The 20,043-nt window shown below is 43.6% G+C and overlaps 2 protein-coding genes across 3 annotated transcripts in view; one reads left to right on the forward strand and one right to left on the reverse strand.

The window, feature by feature from the left end:
* ATP2A2 (ATPase sarcoplasmic/endoplasmic reticulum Ca2+ transporting 2) overlaps positions 1-8,614 on the forward strand; it is a 57,943-nt gene extending 49,329 nt beyond the window's left edge. The window contains exons 15-21 of one of the 2 annotated variants that reach the window (XM_055550868.1): positions 95-315; positions 736-938; positions 2,683-2,768; positions 3,053-3,186; positions 3,749-3,866; positions 3,951-4,071; positions 7,811-8,614. In XM_055550868.1, the coding sequence (XP_055406843.1) occupies positions 95-315; positions 736-938; positions 2,683-2,768; positions 3,053-3,186; positions 3,749-3,866; positions 3,951-4,071; positions 7,811-7,824 (897 nt within the window). In that variant the 3' untranslated portion in view covers positions 7,825-8,614. Of the gene's footprint in view, positions 1-94; positions 316-735; positions 939-2,682; positions 2,769-3,052; positions 3,187-3,748; positions 3,867-3,950; positions 5,040-7,810 lie in introns of those variants that run through there. The other variant, XM_055550867.1, reaches the window with a different exon arrangement.
* Positions 8,615-9,781: 1,167 nt separating this feature from the next.
* ANAPC7 (anaphase promoting complex subunit 7) overlaps positions 9,782-20,043 on the reverse strand; it is a 42,187-nt gene continuing 31,925 nt past the window's right edge. The window contains exon 11 of the mRNA XM_055550872.1: positions 9,782-9,827. Within this exon, the coding sequence (XP_055406847.1) occupies positions 9,797-9,827 (31 nt within the window). The 3' untranslated portion in view covers positions 9,782-9,796. The remainder of the gene's footprint in view (positions 9,828-20,043) is intronic.

A 20,043-nucleotide genomic window follows, 5' to 3' on the forward strand; every position in this document is an offset into this window, starting at 1 on the left:
CATTCCCTGGCTTCGGGATGGCCAAGTGATTGTTGGCAATGTGTGTATTAGGTAACAGGTGTGCAAATCAGTGGTGGGTTTCTTGGCCTTTCAGACTGGAGACGGTGTAAATGATGCTCCTGCTCTGAAGAAATCTGAGATCGGCATTGCTATGGGCTCTGGCACCGCGGTAGCTAAAACAGCCTCTGAGATGGTCCTGGCTGATGACAACTTCTCCACCATTGTGGCTGCCGTGGAGGAAGGACGGGCCATATACAACAACATGAAGCAGTTCATCCGCTACCTCATTTCATCTAATGTCGGGGAGGTTGTCTGGTGAGTCTCCGTGGCAGACTGTGTCTCCCCCTCAGCTGGTGGTTCATGTGGCAGCAGCTTCACTCTCCGTGCGGTGGGAGGGGTGGGCGGCAGGTGGAGGGTGAGGCCCTAGTGGAGGTAAAGGTGCTCCTCTGGCCCCCAGGAGGGCTGCCTGCAACTGCCGCAGTGTGCAGAGGACACACTTGAACAGAGAAAGGGGTTTAAATTAACTGTATAATACAACATCAAATTCTTGGCCTTCTAAAAGTTAAGTTAATTTGGAATTTTGGTATAATAAACGTTTTATGATTACTCAGGGGAAAAGTTATTTCAAGTAATCGTTGCTGTCCACCAGTTTTTATGGGAGAGGAGGGGATGTTGATGTTAAATAGTGGGCAAAAATAATTTGGGTCTTTCTCTTCTTTCCTTGGGTGGACACAGTATTTTCCTAACAGCAGCCCTTGGATTTCCTGAGGCTTTAATTCCTGTCCAGCTGCTCTGGGTCAATCTGGTGACAGATGGCCTGCCTGCCACTGCCCTGGGATTCAACCCTCCTGATCTGGACATTATGAACAAACCACCCCGGAACCCAAAGGAACCACTGATCAGTGGGTGGCTCTTTTTCCGTTACCTGGCTATTGGCTGTGAGTATGGTTTTTTATATTATTTTTAAAAAAATATTTGGCTGCACTGGGTCTTAGTTGCGGCATACAGGATCTTTCATTGCGTCATACAAACTCTTGCAGCATGTGGGATCTAGTTCCTGACGAGGGATCGAATCCCAGCCCCTGCATTGGGAGCACGGAGCCTTAGCCACTATATTATTGATTTTTAAACAAAACGTTTATGAGTCCAAACATTTCATAAATTCATCCCTTAAAAGCATTTTTTTTTCTATCCCCATATTACGGTAGCACAATATGGCAGCTGTCCTCTTTCAGGTTAATGAGCTATGTATCCAGTTTACAGTAAGGTTAGTCCCTCGTTTTAGGGCTTTTGTTCTTCCTTTGGCCTTTGTGAATTAAGTTCTCAGATTTAACGCATGGGCAAAGGAAATACAGGGGCAACTCAGGCCTTACCTCACCAAGACTCCCTTTCCCTGAGTGAGAGTAGGGTCCTGTGCATTTAGCAGTGTTGGCTCTTCTGCATGTGTTGTCACGGTCCACCTCATCCTGACCCAGGATGCTGCTTCTCTCTCTCTCTTCGTAGGTTAGGAAAGTGAGGTCCAGAGAGGCTAAATGACGTCCCTAGGATCCCACAGGGCTTCCCTGATGGCTCAGTGGGTAAAGAATCCGCCCACAATGCAGGAGATGCAAGTTTGATTCCCAGGTTGGGAAGATCCCCTGGAGAAGGGCATGGCAACCCAATCCAGGATTCTTGTCTGGAGACTCCCATGGACAAAGGAGCCTGGCAGGCTAGAGTCTAAAGGGTCACAAAGAGTCAGACACGACTCAGTGACCGCACACCCACAGGGTCCCATAGGAGAGTCTTTCAGTAAATTGACGTGACTTAACACTCAGAGCATAAAACAGGAGGACTCTCAGCCAGCCAGTGCCCCAGCAGCAGTCCCTCACGTGGCTTCCCAGCAAACAGATCTGTCTTACGTATTTACTTTCGCAAGTGATGCTGTGCTGTAAGCAGCTGTGTGCTGAGCCTTGTCTTTGCATTTTTCTCCCTCTTTGTTGGGTAGTTCTATGTTGGTACACCACCTGCCCACTGTTTGTTGCGATTGCTGGGCTAGAGGGTGTGCACACTTGGACCTTGAGTGGCTACTACTGCACTGGGACAGTCTCTTATTCCAAGTCCCCGTGTTCTCTACTACCCTTTGTTGCTTCTTTGTAATTTGAATTCAAAAGTAATTGGGGGGACAGTCCCAGAAGTGGCTTGGAGCGCTGTCGTGTGCTTAGTGTTCTGCACTAACTGCTCTAGTGCCTTTCCATGTGGGGTTCTGCCAGGACTCGGAGGGAGCAGAGACACTCGAGTGTCACTGGAAACCTAAGTTTGCCAAGCAGTCATGGAGGGGTGATCTGGTGCTCTAGCACAGCATGGCATCACATGGAGGACAGGTACCCGAGCCTTAACGTACTGGCTGCTGGTTAGGGCATGACTGGTGTAAAGGTCCTCCCAATTCTAGTAGTTCTAGCAGGTTCTTTCCTCACAGATTCTCAAAGGAGAAGCTGCCTGGTTCTTCTGCACCACAGACATCCCCTCATTGTGGAGACCCTCTAACTGCTTTAGCTGATGCGAGTTAGCAGGTGCTGGTGGCGGCACAGGCTCAGTGACCCCACGTCTCTGATCTCCGTCCCGGGGGTTGGCCCGTGAAGTACCTGCAGAGATGCTGCAAGCTGTAAACCCCATGTGTATTAGTGTCATGATATTTGTTCCCAGGTTACGTTGGCGCTGCTACAGTGGGTGCTGCCGCGTGGTGGTTCATTGCTGCCGAGGGTGGTCCAAGAGTGTCCTTCTACCAGCTGGTACGTAGCCACCTTTCTTTCTGTACCTTAAATGCAGATGCATTGTAAGCCTTCACATACAAGGGTGTCCTTGAGCTTTCTGTGGTTTGGATGTCTGTCAAATACTCTTGAGAACTGAACAATAAGCAGTTGCATCTAAGATTGTTCTGAAAGACCAGGGCTTGTCTGGGAAATGGGGTGAGATCCTGTGTGGGGCTGTGTTCTGGGCTTAGTATGGAATATGTGTGTAGACCTTGGAAATGTCTTTGCCTGATTGGGAACTTGGTGTCGGGCTTTTGTTGCAGAGTCATTTCCTACAGTGTAAAGAGGACAACCCGGACTTTGAAGGCGTGGATTGTGCGGTCTTTGAATCCCCATATCCAATGACAATGGCGCTCTCTGTTCTAGTAACTATAGAGATGTGCAACGCCCTCAACAGGTCCGTGACTCTTCTTAACGTGCTGGGGGATTGTGTGTGTGTCATGGTTGATTGAGAGTCATAGGAAAGCTCTGCCCTCCCCAAAAGGAAGAACAAGCAGCACTGGTTTTAAGAGCTTAAGTCATCATCGCCTCCAGGAAGCAGTGGGAGTGCTTAGCCACATGTTCCTTAAGAGACAGCAGAGGCCAAAAATAGGGAGTTCAGTGCCCACAGGGAAGGAGCTGTTGCCCTTTAGCATCAAGACAAACGGTATCATTTAATTATGCCAGTGACAAAAATGGAAATTTCAAAATAGCCTAAGTGTCAAGGGCAATTGAGAGCAGCTTTGAACCCACTGAAATAAGATCACTCTGCCGAAGCCTAGATTTAAGTTGAAATCTGTCCTACATCTGAATGTTATTCCTTAACTTGGCCACCGTAGAAACTTAATACAATTAGGTCAGTGGGCAATGCCAAGGCAGCCGTCACCTTACTGAAGTGTGATTCCAAACAGACTGTCAGTGAGGGCACATGCCTTTGCCCTTTGGTGGGCACATTTCACCTGCCTCTCCTTGTTCCACAGCTTGTCTGAAAACCAGTCCTTGCTGAGGATGCCCCCTTGGGCGAACATATGGCTCGTGGGCTCCATCTGCCTGTCGATGTCGCTCCATTTCCTAATCCTTTACGTGGAACCCTTGCCAGTAAGCAGTGTGGGGAGCCCGGGCTGGGGCCTGTCTGCCTGTCCAGCAAGTTGGGGAGCTTGATGAGGTTTCTTTGTGTTTCAGCTTATTTTCCAGATCACACCGCTGAATTTGACCCAATGGCTGATGGTGCTGAAAATCTCCTTGCCTGTGATTCTAATGGATGAGACCCTCAAGTTTGTGGCCCGCAACTACCTAGAACCTGGTAAAGAGTGTGTGCAGCCTGCCACCAAACCCTGCTCGTTTTCGGCATGCACCGATGGGATCTCCTGGCCCTTTGTGCTGCTCATAATGCCCCTGGTGATCTGGGTCTATAGCACAGACACTAACTTTAGTGATATGTTCTGGTCTTGACTGACAGTTTTGCATAAAGAAGATGTTTAACTTAATCAATTAATTTTTTTATTGTTTAAAGCAACTGTCTATTTCTGCTGAATTTTCACATGAACATATTGGCTGGTGAAGGAAGTTTCATATTCTAGATTTTGTTTTGCTTTTTCTGACTTCAGTGGGGCAAGAGTTTCCTTTTTTATACACATAATTAAAGTGTCCATTGACATGTACAGAGAACTAACACTATTTTATGCAAATATTTTTTTGTAGATGAAAAAAAAGCATGTACAGTGTTCTGTTTAATACTCATCCTTGTAAAAAAATTAGTTGAGCCAGCAGACATTGTCAGCAAATTAATTGGCAGCAGATTTTAGGAAATGAATGTGTGTGGTTTTTTTCTAAAACTAAATAGCATGTATTGTCTTTTGCATGATCATCTGGATTTAATCTGAGATCACAGTCTAATTTTTATTCATAAGCCAATTTTTCTGCACTGAGCAGAGTACTGCTACCTCAGTCAGTATTTTTTGGTTTGCCACCCCCTCCACCCCTCAGCCCTGTGTTCACCTCCACCCCCACCCTGCTCGCTGCTTCTCCTGTAGGGTTTTGATGGTTCTGTTTACATCAGTCTTAACAAGAGGTATGCTTGTTCTCGCTTGTGCAGAAAACATTGTTTCAGATTCAATCGACTGGGTTCATGTTCCCTCACATAGTTTTTAAGGTTATTTATTTAAATGTCTAATGTATTTTATTGTAACAGACATTGTTTTGCCAACATTGCCTATTTCAGTGGCACTTCACAATCTAGTTTAAAAAGAAAAATAAAACATTTTAAATGGACAGAGAAAAATAACCGTCTTGTTTTTAACTATTAAGTGGCTTAGTTCTCTTAGGTTCTTAGCTCAGAATTATTTACTGTGCTCGAGGGGAAGAAGGATCCTGTTCTGCTGCGTAGGTCATTGTAGGAATTTTATTTTTGGTGTATAGGGGCTAATTGTCATTTGTGATATACATTTTTATGCAAGTTTCTGCTGGCCTATTTTAGCCTGGTGTAGAGGACATAAGGGGGTGTGTGTGTGTGTGTGTGTGTGTGTGTTTTGTAAAATTTGTAAATAGCACATGACCAAATGAACATATTGTATAGAACTATTTTTATTTGAATGTGGCACTAACCACCACCATTGTTACTATGATAAATGTTTGCGCATGTTCGAGATCAGTCTTACCAACAGTGTATAAGTCATTAACAGTCCTAACTGTGGTGTTTTCCTCCAATGCCTTCCAACATCCATCAACTAACGTGAGTATTCCCTGGATTTTGGATGCTTTAGCCTAAAGGTGACTGCCACTAAATGAGTTGGCTGTATAAGACACTGATGAGTCAGGCACCCTGAGAGGAACGGGTACACGATACACGGCACCTGTGGGCTGGAGTGGCTGCTCTAGACACCACCCACTACCTTGGACAGTGGCACAGCCAGGTGTCAGGGAGGACCTGGGGGAAGACAGAGTAGTTCTGCTTTGGTCAGACTGACAGGTACCTTCACAAATGCTGAGATGCAGATTCACAAGAAAACTTGTCAGTTTCTTTGATCTTTGTTAGCGGCAAGGACTGGTCCCAGAATCTTGCTACCTGGATCATTAAAAAGCAAAAAGCAAGTGAAAGCAAGTAACTGAACCAGTAAACTCATCCATCATTTTGTTCTCCCCACCCGGTCACACCACACAGCTTGCAGGATCTTTAGTTCCTGAAATTGAACTAGGGCTCCAGCAGTGAGAACAGAGTCCTAACCTCTGGGTCACTGGTGAATTCCCTGGTTCATTTTTAAGTAGGCCATCTTTTTCTACCTTCTGGGTCATATCCTTTGTAGCTAAGACTTATCTTTTCTCTCCAGGGTACATTAAAGCAGTTACTGGACCACAGCAGAGCATTAGCCAAAGTGAAGGGCCTAGGCAGTACATATTCATGCTGGTAGCTCCCTCCGTGTGAAGCCCCTGGTGTTCTCGTGGGTACCTGAAGTCCCGGATACAGGGCCAGCTGAATAACATGTAAATGCTGCGAGTATGAGGAAGGTTAACAGGTATCAAGCAGAACAGGGTGCTGCCAAGTTTAAGAGGTTTCCGTGTACGGGGTAGAAAGGGCACATGGAGACAGATTCTTAACGCAGAGTCCTGGTCTGGCTCCCTGAGGCCTCAGAGGAAAGGGAAGCTGGTTTGCTTGGCAGAGACTATAGGAGGTACATTTTGCCAACTTTAGCATTATGAATTGCAGAAAGAAACAAGTTGAGCAGATCAAATGCAAGGAGTGTGTCTTGGCTGCAAACCAAACCAGGATGTCTGAGCTTGTTGGGTGGGTGCTATTCAATGGTCAACTTTTCCTGACTCAGTTCCTTGATGATTTATTGGCCTTTACAAAAGAAGTTTAATGGTATGGGTGGCTGTTGCCCTGTGGTTTCTCAGCTTCAGGCCTGTCCAGCCCACAGGTGGTTTGGGCACCCACTTCCCTCAACCCAGACAGCTGGGAGTGGTGGAGACCTGGTGCTACAGAGCCCCTTAGCTGCTCTGCTTCAGGCTTTGCCACCAAAAACCATGTCCACACTGGCACGTCCTCAGTAGTTGGTGCTGCTGAGGGCACATCCCTGGCCCCTGAACTTGTGGGGAGCAGGAGGAGTCCAGCCATCCTCACCAGGTACCTGCAAGGAAGGCAGTGTCGGCCTCATCCTCCCTGCCCATGGGCTCATAGGCAGCTCTTGCCTGAAACTTGCTCTAGGTTCTTTCCTGTCAGCAAGTGGGCTTGAAGGCCCATCCCCTCAGTGTTCTGTTTTTTTTGCCACCCCATACCCAGACTGACCTCTTTGCTTTGCCCAGGAAATGGCATTCTTACATGTTCCCTAAATGGGGTGCCATGCCAGCAACTCATTCTGCATCTCCATAGAGCAGGTGGCACACCGGGTAGGAAGAGCTGCATGAGCTCAGACACAAGCAGGGCAACTGCTACCTTCCCTCACAAGTGGCTGCTTCCATTTACCTCAGACTGGGGCCCAGACCCCTGCATGTCCATGTGGTGGGCAGACCTCAGGAATATCTGAGACCACAAGCCTTAGCTCAGTGTCTGCCAGGCCTGCTGTGTTTGCAGTGTGCATACAGCACACTGAAAAACCACCACCCGGCAGTTAACAATTGAGGGTAATCTGCAGCCTTTTTTCTTGAAAGGGAACAGTGATAAGCAGTTCCCCTTCAAGGCCTGGTCTGGCTGGGCCTGCAGCCCAGAGGCTGGTCCCGAGGGAAGGAAGGGATGGGAGCTAGAGGCTTGGCGCTGATTACCATACTGCTCACTCTGCTTGGCCTTCCTCACCCCCTGCACTGCTAACCAAGGGCTTTCTCAACTTCTGTTAAACCTGAAGCGATTAAGTGTCTGCCTGGTGGGATACTCGGTAGCCAAATGACAGGAGGGGCCTGTGAGTCAATCAGAAATGCTGGTCAGAAATCTTAAAAGATCAAACTGAACATTCCTTTTCATCTGTCACTATTAATCCCAGTCTTAAATTAGTTATTCTAACATTTCCTCCCCATATTTCATAAAGCTGATTTCCTCTCTCTTTCCTTTTCAGCAATACTGGAGTAACCGCTTCCTAAACCATTTTGCAGAAATTTAAGGGTGTTCAGTTGCGTGCATGTGCGTTTTTTAGCAACACATCTACCAGCCCTCTGCATGACTGATGTTGGGGGAAAAAGAAAATTAGAAAAAAGTCCCCAACTTGTTGTGTGTTACGTGGAGGAAACGTGTATTACCAGTGGGGTTTTAGCTTTTGAATCAAAATAATAACAAATGTACAATTTAACTTAATGAATCAGAAAGCCTCTCCAGAGAAGTCTGGTTTCTTTGCTGCAAGAAGAATGAGGTTCTGAAACGTTATCCAGGAACTTAGAAGCCATCAGCCAAGTCTCCGTATTTCTCTGTGCAAAGTATCATAGCTTAAATAAATGTACAATATTCAATTGTAATGCATGCTTTCAGTTGTAAGTAGCCAGATTTCTCTATGGTGTCATTGAAACATGCTACTTTTTAATTGGCCCTGTACAGTTTGCTTATTTATAAATTTATTGAAAACACTACAGGTGTTGAGTGGTTAAAAATGTAGACTTCCAGTTCATAACTTCAGTTATTTTCCTGAGTGTGCAAACAGCTATTTTGCACTGTATTAAATGTAATTTATTTAATGAAATCAGAAGCAGTAGACAGATGTTGGTGCAATACGAATATTGTGATGCATTTATATCAATAAAATGCTAAACGTCAGTTTATCACAACGCATGTTTGACTTTAGACTGTAAATAGAGATCAGTTTATTTCTGTGCTGGTAACAAGCATTGCACAGACATGGTTTCAGGTAAATAAATCTATTCTACGATAAGTTCACAGTGTGCTGTTGACTGTACCTGTGGGAGGTGCGGGTGGGTGATGTGCACTGAGGGCCTCCAGCCCTGGCACCCTGTGCCCTTGGGTAGATAAAAGGGACAGGAAGTTCCTGTTGACTCTCTGCCAGTAGGAGAGCAGAGTGGTAGAAGGTCTGCTTGTGTGACATGAGAGCTATAGAATATTCCTGTCCTGGTTCTACTACCTCAAGTATGAGGAGAAGTATTTGTGTCATCAGTGGGGTTTTCAGAGATAATTATCATGATTTAAAAGCTGTCAGGAAAAAAAAAAATAAGAAAAAAAAAGCTGTCAGCAGCTTGGGAACTATAGTGATGGAGAGATGCTTGTAATACTACTCATATCAAAATTAAAATTTTGTACATTCCCACTAGACACAGAAAAGAACTAAGTAACTCAGGTGTACTCATTTTTTAAATAACTGAAATCAACTCCACATACATGGGGAAAAAAGATTTTGGGGGAAATGGGGGAATATTTGACTTAACATCTATGTCCCAGAAGTATTGACTTCCAGAATCACACTCACCCTCTACTATTGCCCACAGCTTAGTGCTGTCCTGGAGAGTCACTCCAGTCAGACAAGAGAAGAGAAAATGCCCAGGGGCAAACAAAAGGGAGCAGTGGTCCTCCGGGATCAATGAGAACCCCTCACTTTTAGGAATGTATGAATGTACACAAGTCATGCATTTTGATACTAGACTGATTCTAATAAAAATGATTAGAAAATGTAAGAATAGCAAGGAAGAGTAGCAAACCTCATCAATAAAGCTATAATCATTAAATGCATTATCTAGCTTAGTACGTGAAAGGTGGGCAATCCATTTTGTCAGTGTTTATTCTGGGGGAAAAAAAAGACCATGTCTCCCTTAGACTCAATCAAATGGATCAAAAGATTTGAAAAATTAAGTTACACTGCTAAAGAAAAATGGCCAAGTGATATAAACAAAAGAACTTACATAAATTCACAATCAGATACCATTTCACACCCATCGACTGACCAAAAAAAAAAATGGGTCTTCTAATACCAAGGACGGGGAGACTGGGCCATCGTTATTGCAGAGCAATTGGATGTCATCTGGTAAGTTTACAGATGCTGTTAACATATAACCTCACAGGTCCTTACCTTAGAGAATTCCTCACAAGTGCTGGAAGAGCCATACTAAGATGTTTCTAAAAGCACTGGAAACAACCTAAATGACCAACAATAGGAAAATAAGGAAGTATGCTTGAGATATGTTGAAATCACTCTGCATCAATGAAACTGAATAAACCCCGGCATCAAGAACTAATATCAAGTACAGTGTATATTAAGATACACAAAACAAAAACCACATCAGTCTTTTTATTGGCCACACTGCCCAGCATGCAGGATCTTAGTTTCCCAACCAGGGATCAAACCTATGTCCCCTGCATTGGAAGCACAGCCTTAACCACTGAACCACCAGGCAAGTCCATAGCCATATCAGACTCTATGCCAAGCCATGTGCACTAGCTTCCCTGATGATAAAGTCCAGTGCACAGAAAGCTAAACAGCCAGGTGGTGGATTCACTCAGTGCAAGCTTCTCACCTTTGTGGCCTGGAAGTAAACAGGTCAGTTATAAGTTCACAGACCACAGGAACAGGAAGTGAGCAGTCAGTGGTTCCAAGAGGGAGGGAGAGCAGTTTCGTTTAAGTAATGCTTGGATGTTACATACGTAGGGGTTCAGTGTGCCTGTCTGCAAGACTGAGGTTTTTTTTTTAATATAAAAGTACCAAGAAGGAGGAGAAAAAAACAGGAGAAAACATGGAAATGAAAAGACTGTAAGCATAATACAAAATCCCAGATGAGTGATAAGCTGATCACATAAAAATGTAAACTTTTGGGGGTAGAATATACCTCTCTGGAGTTAATTGTTGAATCACTAAGTCATGTCTGACTCTGACCTCCATGGACTGCAGCCTGCCAGGCTCCTCTGTCCATGGGATTTTCCAGGCAAGCATACTGGAGTGGGTAGCCATTTCCTTCTCCAGAGGATTTTCCCAACCTAGGGATCAACCCACATCTGCAATGGCAGGAGGATTCTTTCCCACTGAGCCACCAGGGAAGTCTCTCACATACAATTAGCAAAGATCAAACTTTGATGTTCTCTCTTCTGCAGCTGCCGTTAGGAAGCAGCTCATGCTGATGGCAAAAATATAAATTGGCCCAACATCCAGAGGGCAGTTTGACAATATCTATGACATTTTTAAGGGCTTCCCAGGTGGTACTAGTGGTAAAGAACCTGCCTGCCAATGCAGGAGATGTAAGAAATGCAGGTTTGACCCCTGAGTTGGGAAGATCTGGAGGAGGACATGGCAACCCACTCCAGTATTCTTGCCTGGAGAATCCCATGGATAGAACACCTGGTGGGCTGCAGTTCACAGGGTCACAAAGAGTTGGACACAACTGGAGCAACATAACACGTACATGCTCAATGACATTCTTAAACATCCAGACCCTTTGACCAAGCACTTCACTTTGGTGAAATCCTCCCACGTGTTCACAGACACAATCCTGCTACACTATTGTTAGCAAAAGATTGGAAATAACTGGCATGCCCATCAATAAACAAGTTAGCTGTTAACCATGAAATATTACACAGCCTTCAGAAAACCCAGGGTTAGATCTATGAGTCAACAAGGAGTGATATCCAATATACACTGTTTGCCCAATGAATATAGGTCCATCCATGTTGTTGCAAATGGAAAAAGTTCATTGTTTTCTTATGGCTGAGTAATTTTCTACTGTTATATTCCATATCTTGATACATTTATCTACTGATGGGTACTTGGGTTGCTTCCATATATAAAAACATCCCACCCAAAAGCAGCAAAATATAGACTCAAGTTCATATGGAACATTCTCCAGGATAGAGTAATAAACCAAGGGTTGCTGGTAAATCATGTCCAACTCTGCAACCCCATGGACTGTAGCCCACCAGGCTCCTCTGTCCATGGGATTCTCCTGGTAAGACTACTGGAGTGGGTAGCTGATCCCTTCTCCTGGGGATCTTCCCAACCCAGGGATCAAACCCAGTCTCCCACATTGCAGGCAGATTCTTTACCATCTGAGCTACCAAGGAACCCCCAAAATTTAAGAAAACTGAAGTCATAGCAAGTATCTCTTCTGACCCACAATGCTATGAGACTAGAAATCAACTATAAGGGGGAAAAAAACAGCAAAAGGAAAACGTGGAGACTCAGTATTCTCAAAATGCTCAAAATCCTTCAAGCTAGGCTTCAACATTAAGTGAACCAAGAACTTTCAGATGTACAAGCTGGATTTAGAAAAGGCAGAGGAACCGGAGATCAAACTGCCAACATTTGTTGGATCATAGAAAAAGCAAGAGAATTCCAGAAAAACATCTGCTTCACCGACTATACAAAAGCCTCTGACTGTGTGGATCACAACAAATTGTGGAAAATCCTTAAAAATATGGGAATACCAGAACAACTTACCTGACTCCTGAGAAACCTGTATGCAAATCAAGAAGCAACAGAACTGGACATGGAACAAGGGACTGGTTCAAGATTGGGCAAGGAGTATGTCAAGGCTATATATTGTCACCGGCTTATATGCAGGGTACATCATGCATAATGCCAAGCTAGATGAATCACAAGCTAGAATCAAGATTGCTGGGAGAAATATTCAACAACCTCAGATATGTAGATACCACCACTCTAATGACAGAAACCAAAGAGCAACTAAAGAACCTCTTGAGGAAGGTGAAAGAGGAGAGGGAAAAAGCTGGCTTAAAACTCAACATTCAAAAAACTAAGATCATGGATCTGGTCCCATTACTTCATGGCTATTAGATGGGGGAAAAATGGAAACTGGCAGATTTCCTGGGCTCCAGAATCACTGCAGACGGTGACTACAGACATGAAATTAAAAGACACTCCTTGGAAGAAAAGCTATGACAAACCTAAATCACATATAGCATATTAAAAAGTAGAGACATTACTTTGCTGACAAAGGTCCATCTAGTCAAAGCTATGGTTTTTCCAGTAGTCACGTACAGATGGGAGAGTTGGATCATAAAGAAAGCTGATGCCAAAGAACTGATGCTTTTGAACTGTGGTGTTGGAGAAGACTACTTTAGAGTCCCTTGGACTGCAAGAAGATCAAACCAGTCAATCCTAAGGGAAATCAGTCCTGAATATTCATTGAAAGGACTGATCCTGAAGCTCCTGAAGTAGCTGACTCTAGGATGGAGGCAGAAAATGAACAAATGCCTGGAGAACACTGGAGTGAGAGATAGTAAGGAAGTGCTCAAAAACAATGATCAAAGATGAAGTTATATCAAAGGGACATAGAAGCCAAGTGAAGAAGCTTTGAATGGCCAAAGCCACAACAATTAGAACAACAAAGTGGTATTGGATTATAACCCAAAGTATGAAATATCCATAAGTTCATATTGATATAAATAAGTGGGAAAAAAATGGAAATCTCCCATGTACAAGAAGTCGAAAAAAAAAAAAAGAAGTCCAGGTAGTTTCTATAGAAAACCTGCCATCAAGGAGGTGAAGCATAACTCCCCATCCCTTAAACATGCATTTAAATCAAATAGTGACTTCATTCCAGAGTACATACAATGTAGACAGGGGAAAGAGTAACTCAGTAGAGAAAGCTGGCAGACACTACCTCAGCTAAGTGATGTCATCTTGAGAGCATGTATCCTTGATATGAAGAAAATGGCATGTGGTCTTTCTTCCAAAACACATAACCTCAGTCTAGTCGAAGGGAAAACATCTGACAAGTCCCAAAAGACATTCTGTAAAATCCCTGACCAATGCTCCTCAAAACTATTGAGGTCATCAAAAACAAGGAAAGTCTGAGAAACTTTCACAGCCAAGAGAAGCCTACGAACACACGATGACTAAATGCAACATGGTATCCTGAATGGGATCCTGGGATAGAAACAGGGAAACTAAGGAAATCTGAATAAATATGGACTTTAGTTAATTTATCAGTTCAGTTCAGTTCAGTCGCTCAGTCATGTCCGATTCTTTGCGACCCCATGAATCGCAGCACGCCAGGCCTCCCTGTCCATCACCAACTCCCGGAGTTCACCCAGACTCACGTCCATCGAGTCAGTGATGCCATCCAGCCATCTCATCCTCTGTCGTCCCCTTCTCCTCCTGCCCCCAACCCCTCCCAGCATCAGAGTCTTTTCCAATGAGTCAACTCTTCGCATGAGGTGGCCAAAGTACTGGAGTTTCAGCTTTAGCATCATTCCTTCCAAAGAAATCCCAGGGCTGATCTCCTTCAGGATGGACTGGTTGGATCTCCTTGCAGTCCAAGGGACTCTCAAGAGTCTTCTCCAACACCACAGTTCAAAAGCATCAATTCTTCGGCGCTCAGCTTTCTTCACAGTCCAACTCTCACATCCATACACGACCACTGGAAAAACCATAGCCTTGACTAGACGGACCTTTGTTGGCAAAGTAATGTCTCTGCTTTTCAATATGCTATCCAGGTTGGTCATAACTTTCCTTCCAAGGAGCAAGCATCTTTTAATTTCATGGCTGCAATCACCATCCGCAGTGATTTTTGAGCCCAGAAAAACAGTCTGACACTGTTTCCACTGTTTCCCCATCGATTTTGCCATGAAGTGATGGGACCAGATACCATGATCTTCGTTTTCTGAATGCTGAGCTTTAAGCCAACTTTTTCACTCTCCTCTTTCACTTTCATCAAGAGACTTTTTAGTTCCTCTTCACTTTATGCCACAAGGGTGGTGTCATCTGCATATCTGAGGTTATTGATATTTCTCCCGGCAATCTTGATTCCAGCCTGTGCTTCTTCCAGCCCAGCGTTTCTCATGATGTACTCTGCATAGAAGTTAAATAAGCAGGGTGGCAATATATAGCCTTGACATACTCCTTTTCCTATTTGGAACCAGTCTGTTGTTCCATGTCCAGTTCTAACTGTTGCTTCCTGACCTGCATGCAGATTTCTCAAGAAGCAGGTCAGGTGGTCTGGTATTCCCATCTCTTTCAGAATTTTCCACAGTGTATTGTGATCCACACAGTCAAAGGCTTTGGCATAGTCAATAAAGCAGAAATAGATGTTTTTCTGGAACTCTCTTGATTTTTCAATGATCCAGCGAATGTTGGCAATTTGATCTCTGGTTCCTCTGCCTTTTCTAAAACCAGCTTGAACATCTGGAAGTTCACGGTTCAAGTATTGCTGAAGCCTGGCTTGGAGGATTTTGAGCCTTACTTTACCAGCGTGTGAGATGAGTGAAGGTATGCATTATGATAAATGTACCATATTGTTGTAAAATGTTAATAATGGGCAACTAGGTCTGGGGTTATGAGAACAATGTACCATCTGCTTAATTTTTCATAAATCTAAAAGCATTCTTAAAGTTTATTTTAAAAATGCTGGGATAAATATTTATTTGGGTATAATTTTAATAACTTTATTTTTCTTCCAATTCTATTCAGATGCAATTTACATACATCTATTAAGGTGTATAATAATTTGACTTATCTACCTCATGAAATGATTACCACAGTAAGTTTAGTGAATATCATTTCATTTGGATAAAACATTAAAGAAATAGAAAAACATTTTTCCTTGTGGTAAGAACTGAGGATTTACTCTCTTAACTTACATGATCGTACAGCGGTGCTGTCGCACTCTACATCACATCCCTGGGACCTACTAATTAAATAAGTAGGAGTTTGTACCTTTTGACCACCTTCAACCAATCCCTAAGATCACGGCATCCAATCCCACCACTTCATGGCAAACAGAAGGGGAAAAAATGGAAGCAGGGACAGTTTTTATTCTCTTGGGCTCCAAAATCACTGCAGACAGTGACTGCAGCCATGAAATTAAGAGGCTTGTTCCTTGGAAGGAAAGCTATGACAAACCTAGACAATGTATTAAAAAGCAGAGACATCACTTTGCTGACAAAGGTCCATATAGTCAAAGGTATGGTTTTTCCAGTAGTCATGTACAGCTGTGAGAGCTGGACCATAAAGAAGGCTAAGCGTCAAAGAATTGATGCTTTCTGATTGTGGTGCTGGAGAAGACTCTTGAGAGTCCCTTGGACAGCAAGGAGATGAAACCAGTCAATACTAAAGGAGATCAACCCTGAATATTCACTGGAAGGACTGATGCTGAAGTTCCAACTCTGGCCACCTGATGCGAAGAGTTGACTCATTGGAAAAGACCCTGATGCTGGGAAAGATTGAGGGGAAAAGGAGAAGGGGGCGGAGGATGAGATGGTTAGACAGCATCACCAATTCAACGGGCATGAATTTGAGCAAACTCCAGGAGATAGTGAAGGACAGTGGAGCCCTGGTGTGCTACAATCCACAGGATCACAAAGCAGTGGACACAATTGAGTGACTAAACAGTCCAATCACACCAGTCCTCATCCCTCACCTCAGGTAACCACAAATCTGATCTTTTTCTCCATGAATTTGTTTTTTAAGCACAATTGACCCAAAACACTTTATTAGTTCTTGGTACACAACATAGTGATTCAGTACTTCTATGTATTTCAAAAGGATCACCACGATAAGTCTCGTTATCATGTCACGATACAAAGAGATTATATTAGTATTGACCATATTCCTCACACTGTATACTTCATACCTGTGACTCAATATTTTGTAACTGTAAGTTTATACCTCTTAATCTCCCTCACCTAGTTCTCTCCTCACAACACATCCGTACCCTCTTGTAACCACATTTGTCTCTTTGACTCTGTTCTTGTTACGTTTCGTTTGTTTTTCAGATTTCGCATGTAAGTGAAATTATACTGTATTTGTCTTTCTCTGCCTTACTTCACTTAGCATAATTAGCCGCTAGATCCATCCATGTTGTTGCAAATGGCAAGATTTCATTCTTTTTGATGGTTGAATAACATACACACACACACAAACATAATATACACACAGCACATCTTTATCTATTCATCCACTGTAAAGCTGGTTTCATGATTTTGTGTGCGGCCTGTAACAGTGGAGTCTCTTATTCCCCACAGCCCTCTGACTCTCCCAAAAGTAAGTCCCACTGATTTTCAAAGCCAGATGTTTGGGATATTCACTTTCCTACTGTGGGATCTGGGCTAGGGAGCCCTATGCGGGGCTCAGACCCCTTCCTCTGTGACTGTCCTCCCATATATGGTTCTATAAGTCTCGAGTATACTGCATCTCAACCCTTCCTACCTGTCTCATGGTTCCTTCTTTTTATCTTTAATTGTAGATCTTTTCTGCTATTCTTCGGGTCATTCCCAGCAATAGCTGCTATGTAAACAGTTGTAGTTTTGGTGTGCCCATGAGAGGAGATGAGCTCAGGGTCTTCCTATTCCACCATCTTGGCCACTCCTCAAACTTTAAAAAAAAATCCTCATAGAAGAATCAAAGAACTGTAAGATAGTCCTGAATTTCCAGGCAAAAATCTAAAAGCAAAAGAGATAACAGAACACCCACCAGGAGAAAATTTTACGTTTCTCCTACTGGCATCTACCTATCAAATAAACTGAGCTGTGAAAGCAAGCAGAGATTCTGAGGGCTCACAGAAAAAAAGAAAGTCAAGTCCAGGGCCCACCAAAAGTGAGAAATCTCAAAGGACATTCCGCTGTGACCCCTGAAGAGCTAACATCTCAGGGCATAAGCAAACCTTCCCCAAACTCAAAGGACTGTATGCAGCAGTGCCTTGGTGCTCAGCAGAGCCGAAACCACATGTACACCCCTGAGAGAGTGTAAACACTCACTCTTGCAGCTCTGCGGCCCAGATTCTATCCTGGCAGTGATCTATGAAACCTCAATGCATTTAGTCACAGGCAGTAATCCTAAGCACCAAGCAGAAATAAATGTAAATCCTATCCTATGGAAGGCATCTTCATTTTATGCCTTAGATAACTGCACAATTATTTTTCAAAGCAGCACACAGTAGAAAGCAACCAAGTACATAATAAAACAAGGTACCATGAGAGCCTGGAGAAATGCACATTACAGATCCATCCAGACTTCACGTATGGGAAGTATTAGATACGAAACAGCCACATTTACTTTGCTTAAAGAAAAATAGACGAAAATCTGCAGGACACAGGAAATTATTAAAAGTGAACACAGCAGGGCTCCCCTGGAGGTCCAGTGGTTAAGAATCCACCTTGCAATTCAGGGGACATCGGTTTGATCCCTGACTGGGGAAGATCCCACATGCCACGTGGCAACTAACCCTGAGCACAACCACTCTGGAGCCCAAGAGCTGCCGCTACTGAAACCCACGTGCTGTAACTACTGAAGGCCAAAGGAAGTCATTGTCCATGCTCAGCAACAAGAGAAACCACTGCAATGAGAAGCCTGAGCACCCCAACTACAGAACAGCCCCTGCTCTCCACAACCAGAGAAACCCTCTGGGCAGCAGTGAAGACCCAGTGCAGCAAAAAATAAATAAATACTTAAATATTTTTTTAAAAAGAGAGAAGCTCTAACTAAATTTTTAAAAAGGTGTACATAGCACAGGAAAATTACATGGAACCCTAGAAATGAAAAGTACAATTACCAAAATTAAAAACTTAATGGATGGACATGGTATCAGGGTGGACACTGCAAAATAACAAAGTGGAAGATAGATGAGAAAAAAATACCCAGAGTGCAGCAGAGAAAGGGGAAAAAAAGCTAGAAAATATAGAAGAAAGGTTAAAATACCTGGAAAACAGAGAAAGGTGACAAAGTAAATGCACATTTTACCATAGTCTCAGAAGAAGAGCCTATGAGAGGCATTTGAAGACAGAATGGCTGAGGATTTTCTAGAACTGGTAATCATAGATGCGAGAATCCCAACAAATTCCCAAAAGAGTAAATAACAAAACACCCAGCCCGAGAAATAGTATACTGAACTGTAGAGAACCCAAGACAGAGAAAATCCTAAAAGCAATGGTGGGGTGGGGGTCGGGAGCTCGGGGAAAGGCACTGCCTTTACAGAGTGAGAGCACACTGCTGACTTCTCAACAGTTAGTGGAGGCCAGAAAACAGCGAGATGACAGCCACGTGTGCTAAAATCACTGGCAGCCTAGATCTAAACCTGAAGAAAAGATACAGTAATTAAAGAATCAAACTCAAATAAAGATATTTTCCGACAGAGTTCTTCACCAGCAGACTCACACTAAGTGAAATTCTAGATGGGGGCAGGGGTAAGCAGCGCAGGCCTCTGTCACCCAGGTGCATGGCAAAGTCACTGGCTAGCTCCAGAGGTAGATACTTGCTATTTCCTAAACACTACATGACAGATAGCTGTAGAAAGAAGTGAAGCGAAAAGCAAAGGAGAAAAGGAAAGATACAACCATTTGAATGCAGAGTTCCAAATAGCAAGGAGAGATAAGAAAGCCCTCCTCAGCGATCAATGCAAAGAAATAGAGGAAAACAACAGAATGGGAAAGACTACAGATCTCTTCAAGAAAATTAGAGATACCAAGGGAACATTTCATGCAAAGAATGGGCTCAATAAAGGACAGAAATGGTATGGACCTAAAAGAAGCAGAAGATACTAAGAAGAGGTGGCAAGAATACACAGAACTGTACAAAAAGGATCTTCATGACCCAGATAATCACGAAGGTGTGATCATTCACACTTACCTAGAGCCGGACATCCTGGAATGTAAAGTCAGGTGGGCCTTAGGAAGCATCACTACAAATAAAGCTAGTGGAGGTGATGGAATTCCAGTGGAGCGATTTCAAACCTTAAAAAATGATGCTGTGAAAGTGCTCCAATCAATATGTCAGCAAATTTGGAAAACTCAGCAGTGGCCACAGGACTGGAAAAGGTTAGTTTTCATTCCAATCCCAAAGAAAGGCAATGCCAAAGAATGCTCAAACTACCGCACAATTGCACTCATCTCACACGCTAGTAAAGTAATGCTCAAAATTCTCCAAGCCAGGCTTCAGCAATACGTGAACCATAAACTTCCAGATGTTCAAGCTGGTTTTAGAAAAGGCAGAGGAACCAGAGATCAAATTGCCAACATCCACTGGATCATGGAAAAACCAAGAGTTCCAGAAAAACATCTATTTCTGCTTTATTGACTAGGCCAACGCCTTTGACTGTGTGGATCACAATACACTGTGGAAAATTCTGAAAGAGATGGGAATACCAGACCACCTGACCTGCTTCTTGAGAAATCTGCATGCAGGTCAGGAAGCAACAGTTAGAACTGGACATGGAACAACAGACTGGTTCCAAATAGGAAAAGGAGTATGTCAAGGCTATATATTGCCACCCTGCTTATTTAACTTCTATGCAGAGTACATCATGAGAAACGCTGGGCTGGAAGAAGCACAAGCTGGAATCAAGATTGCTGGGAGAAATTTCAATAATCTCAGATATGCAGATGCCACCACCCTTATGGCAGAAAGTGAAG

This window comes from Bubalus kerabau, chromosome 16, assembly GCF_029407905.1.
Source record: "Bubalus kerabau isolate K-KA32 ecotype Philippines breed swamp buffalo chromosome 16, PCC_UOA_SB_1v2, whole genome shotgun sequence".
NCBI lineage: Eukaryota > Metazoa > Chordata > Mammalia > Artiodactyla > Bovidae > Bubalus > Bubalus kerabau.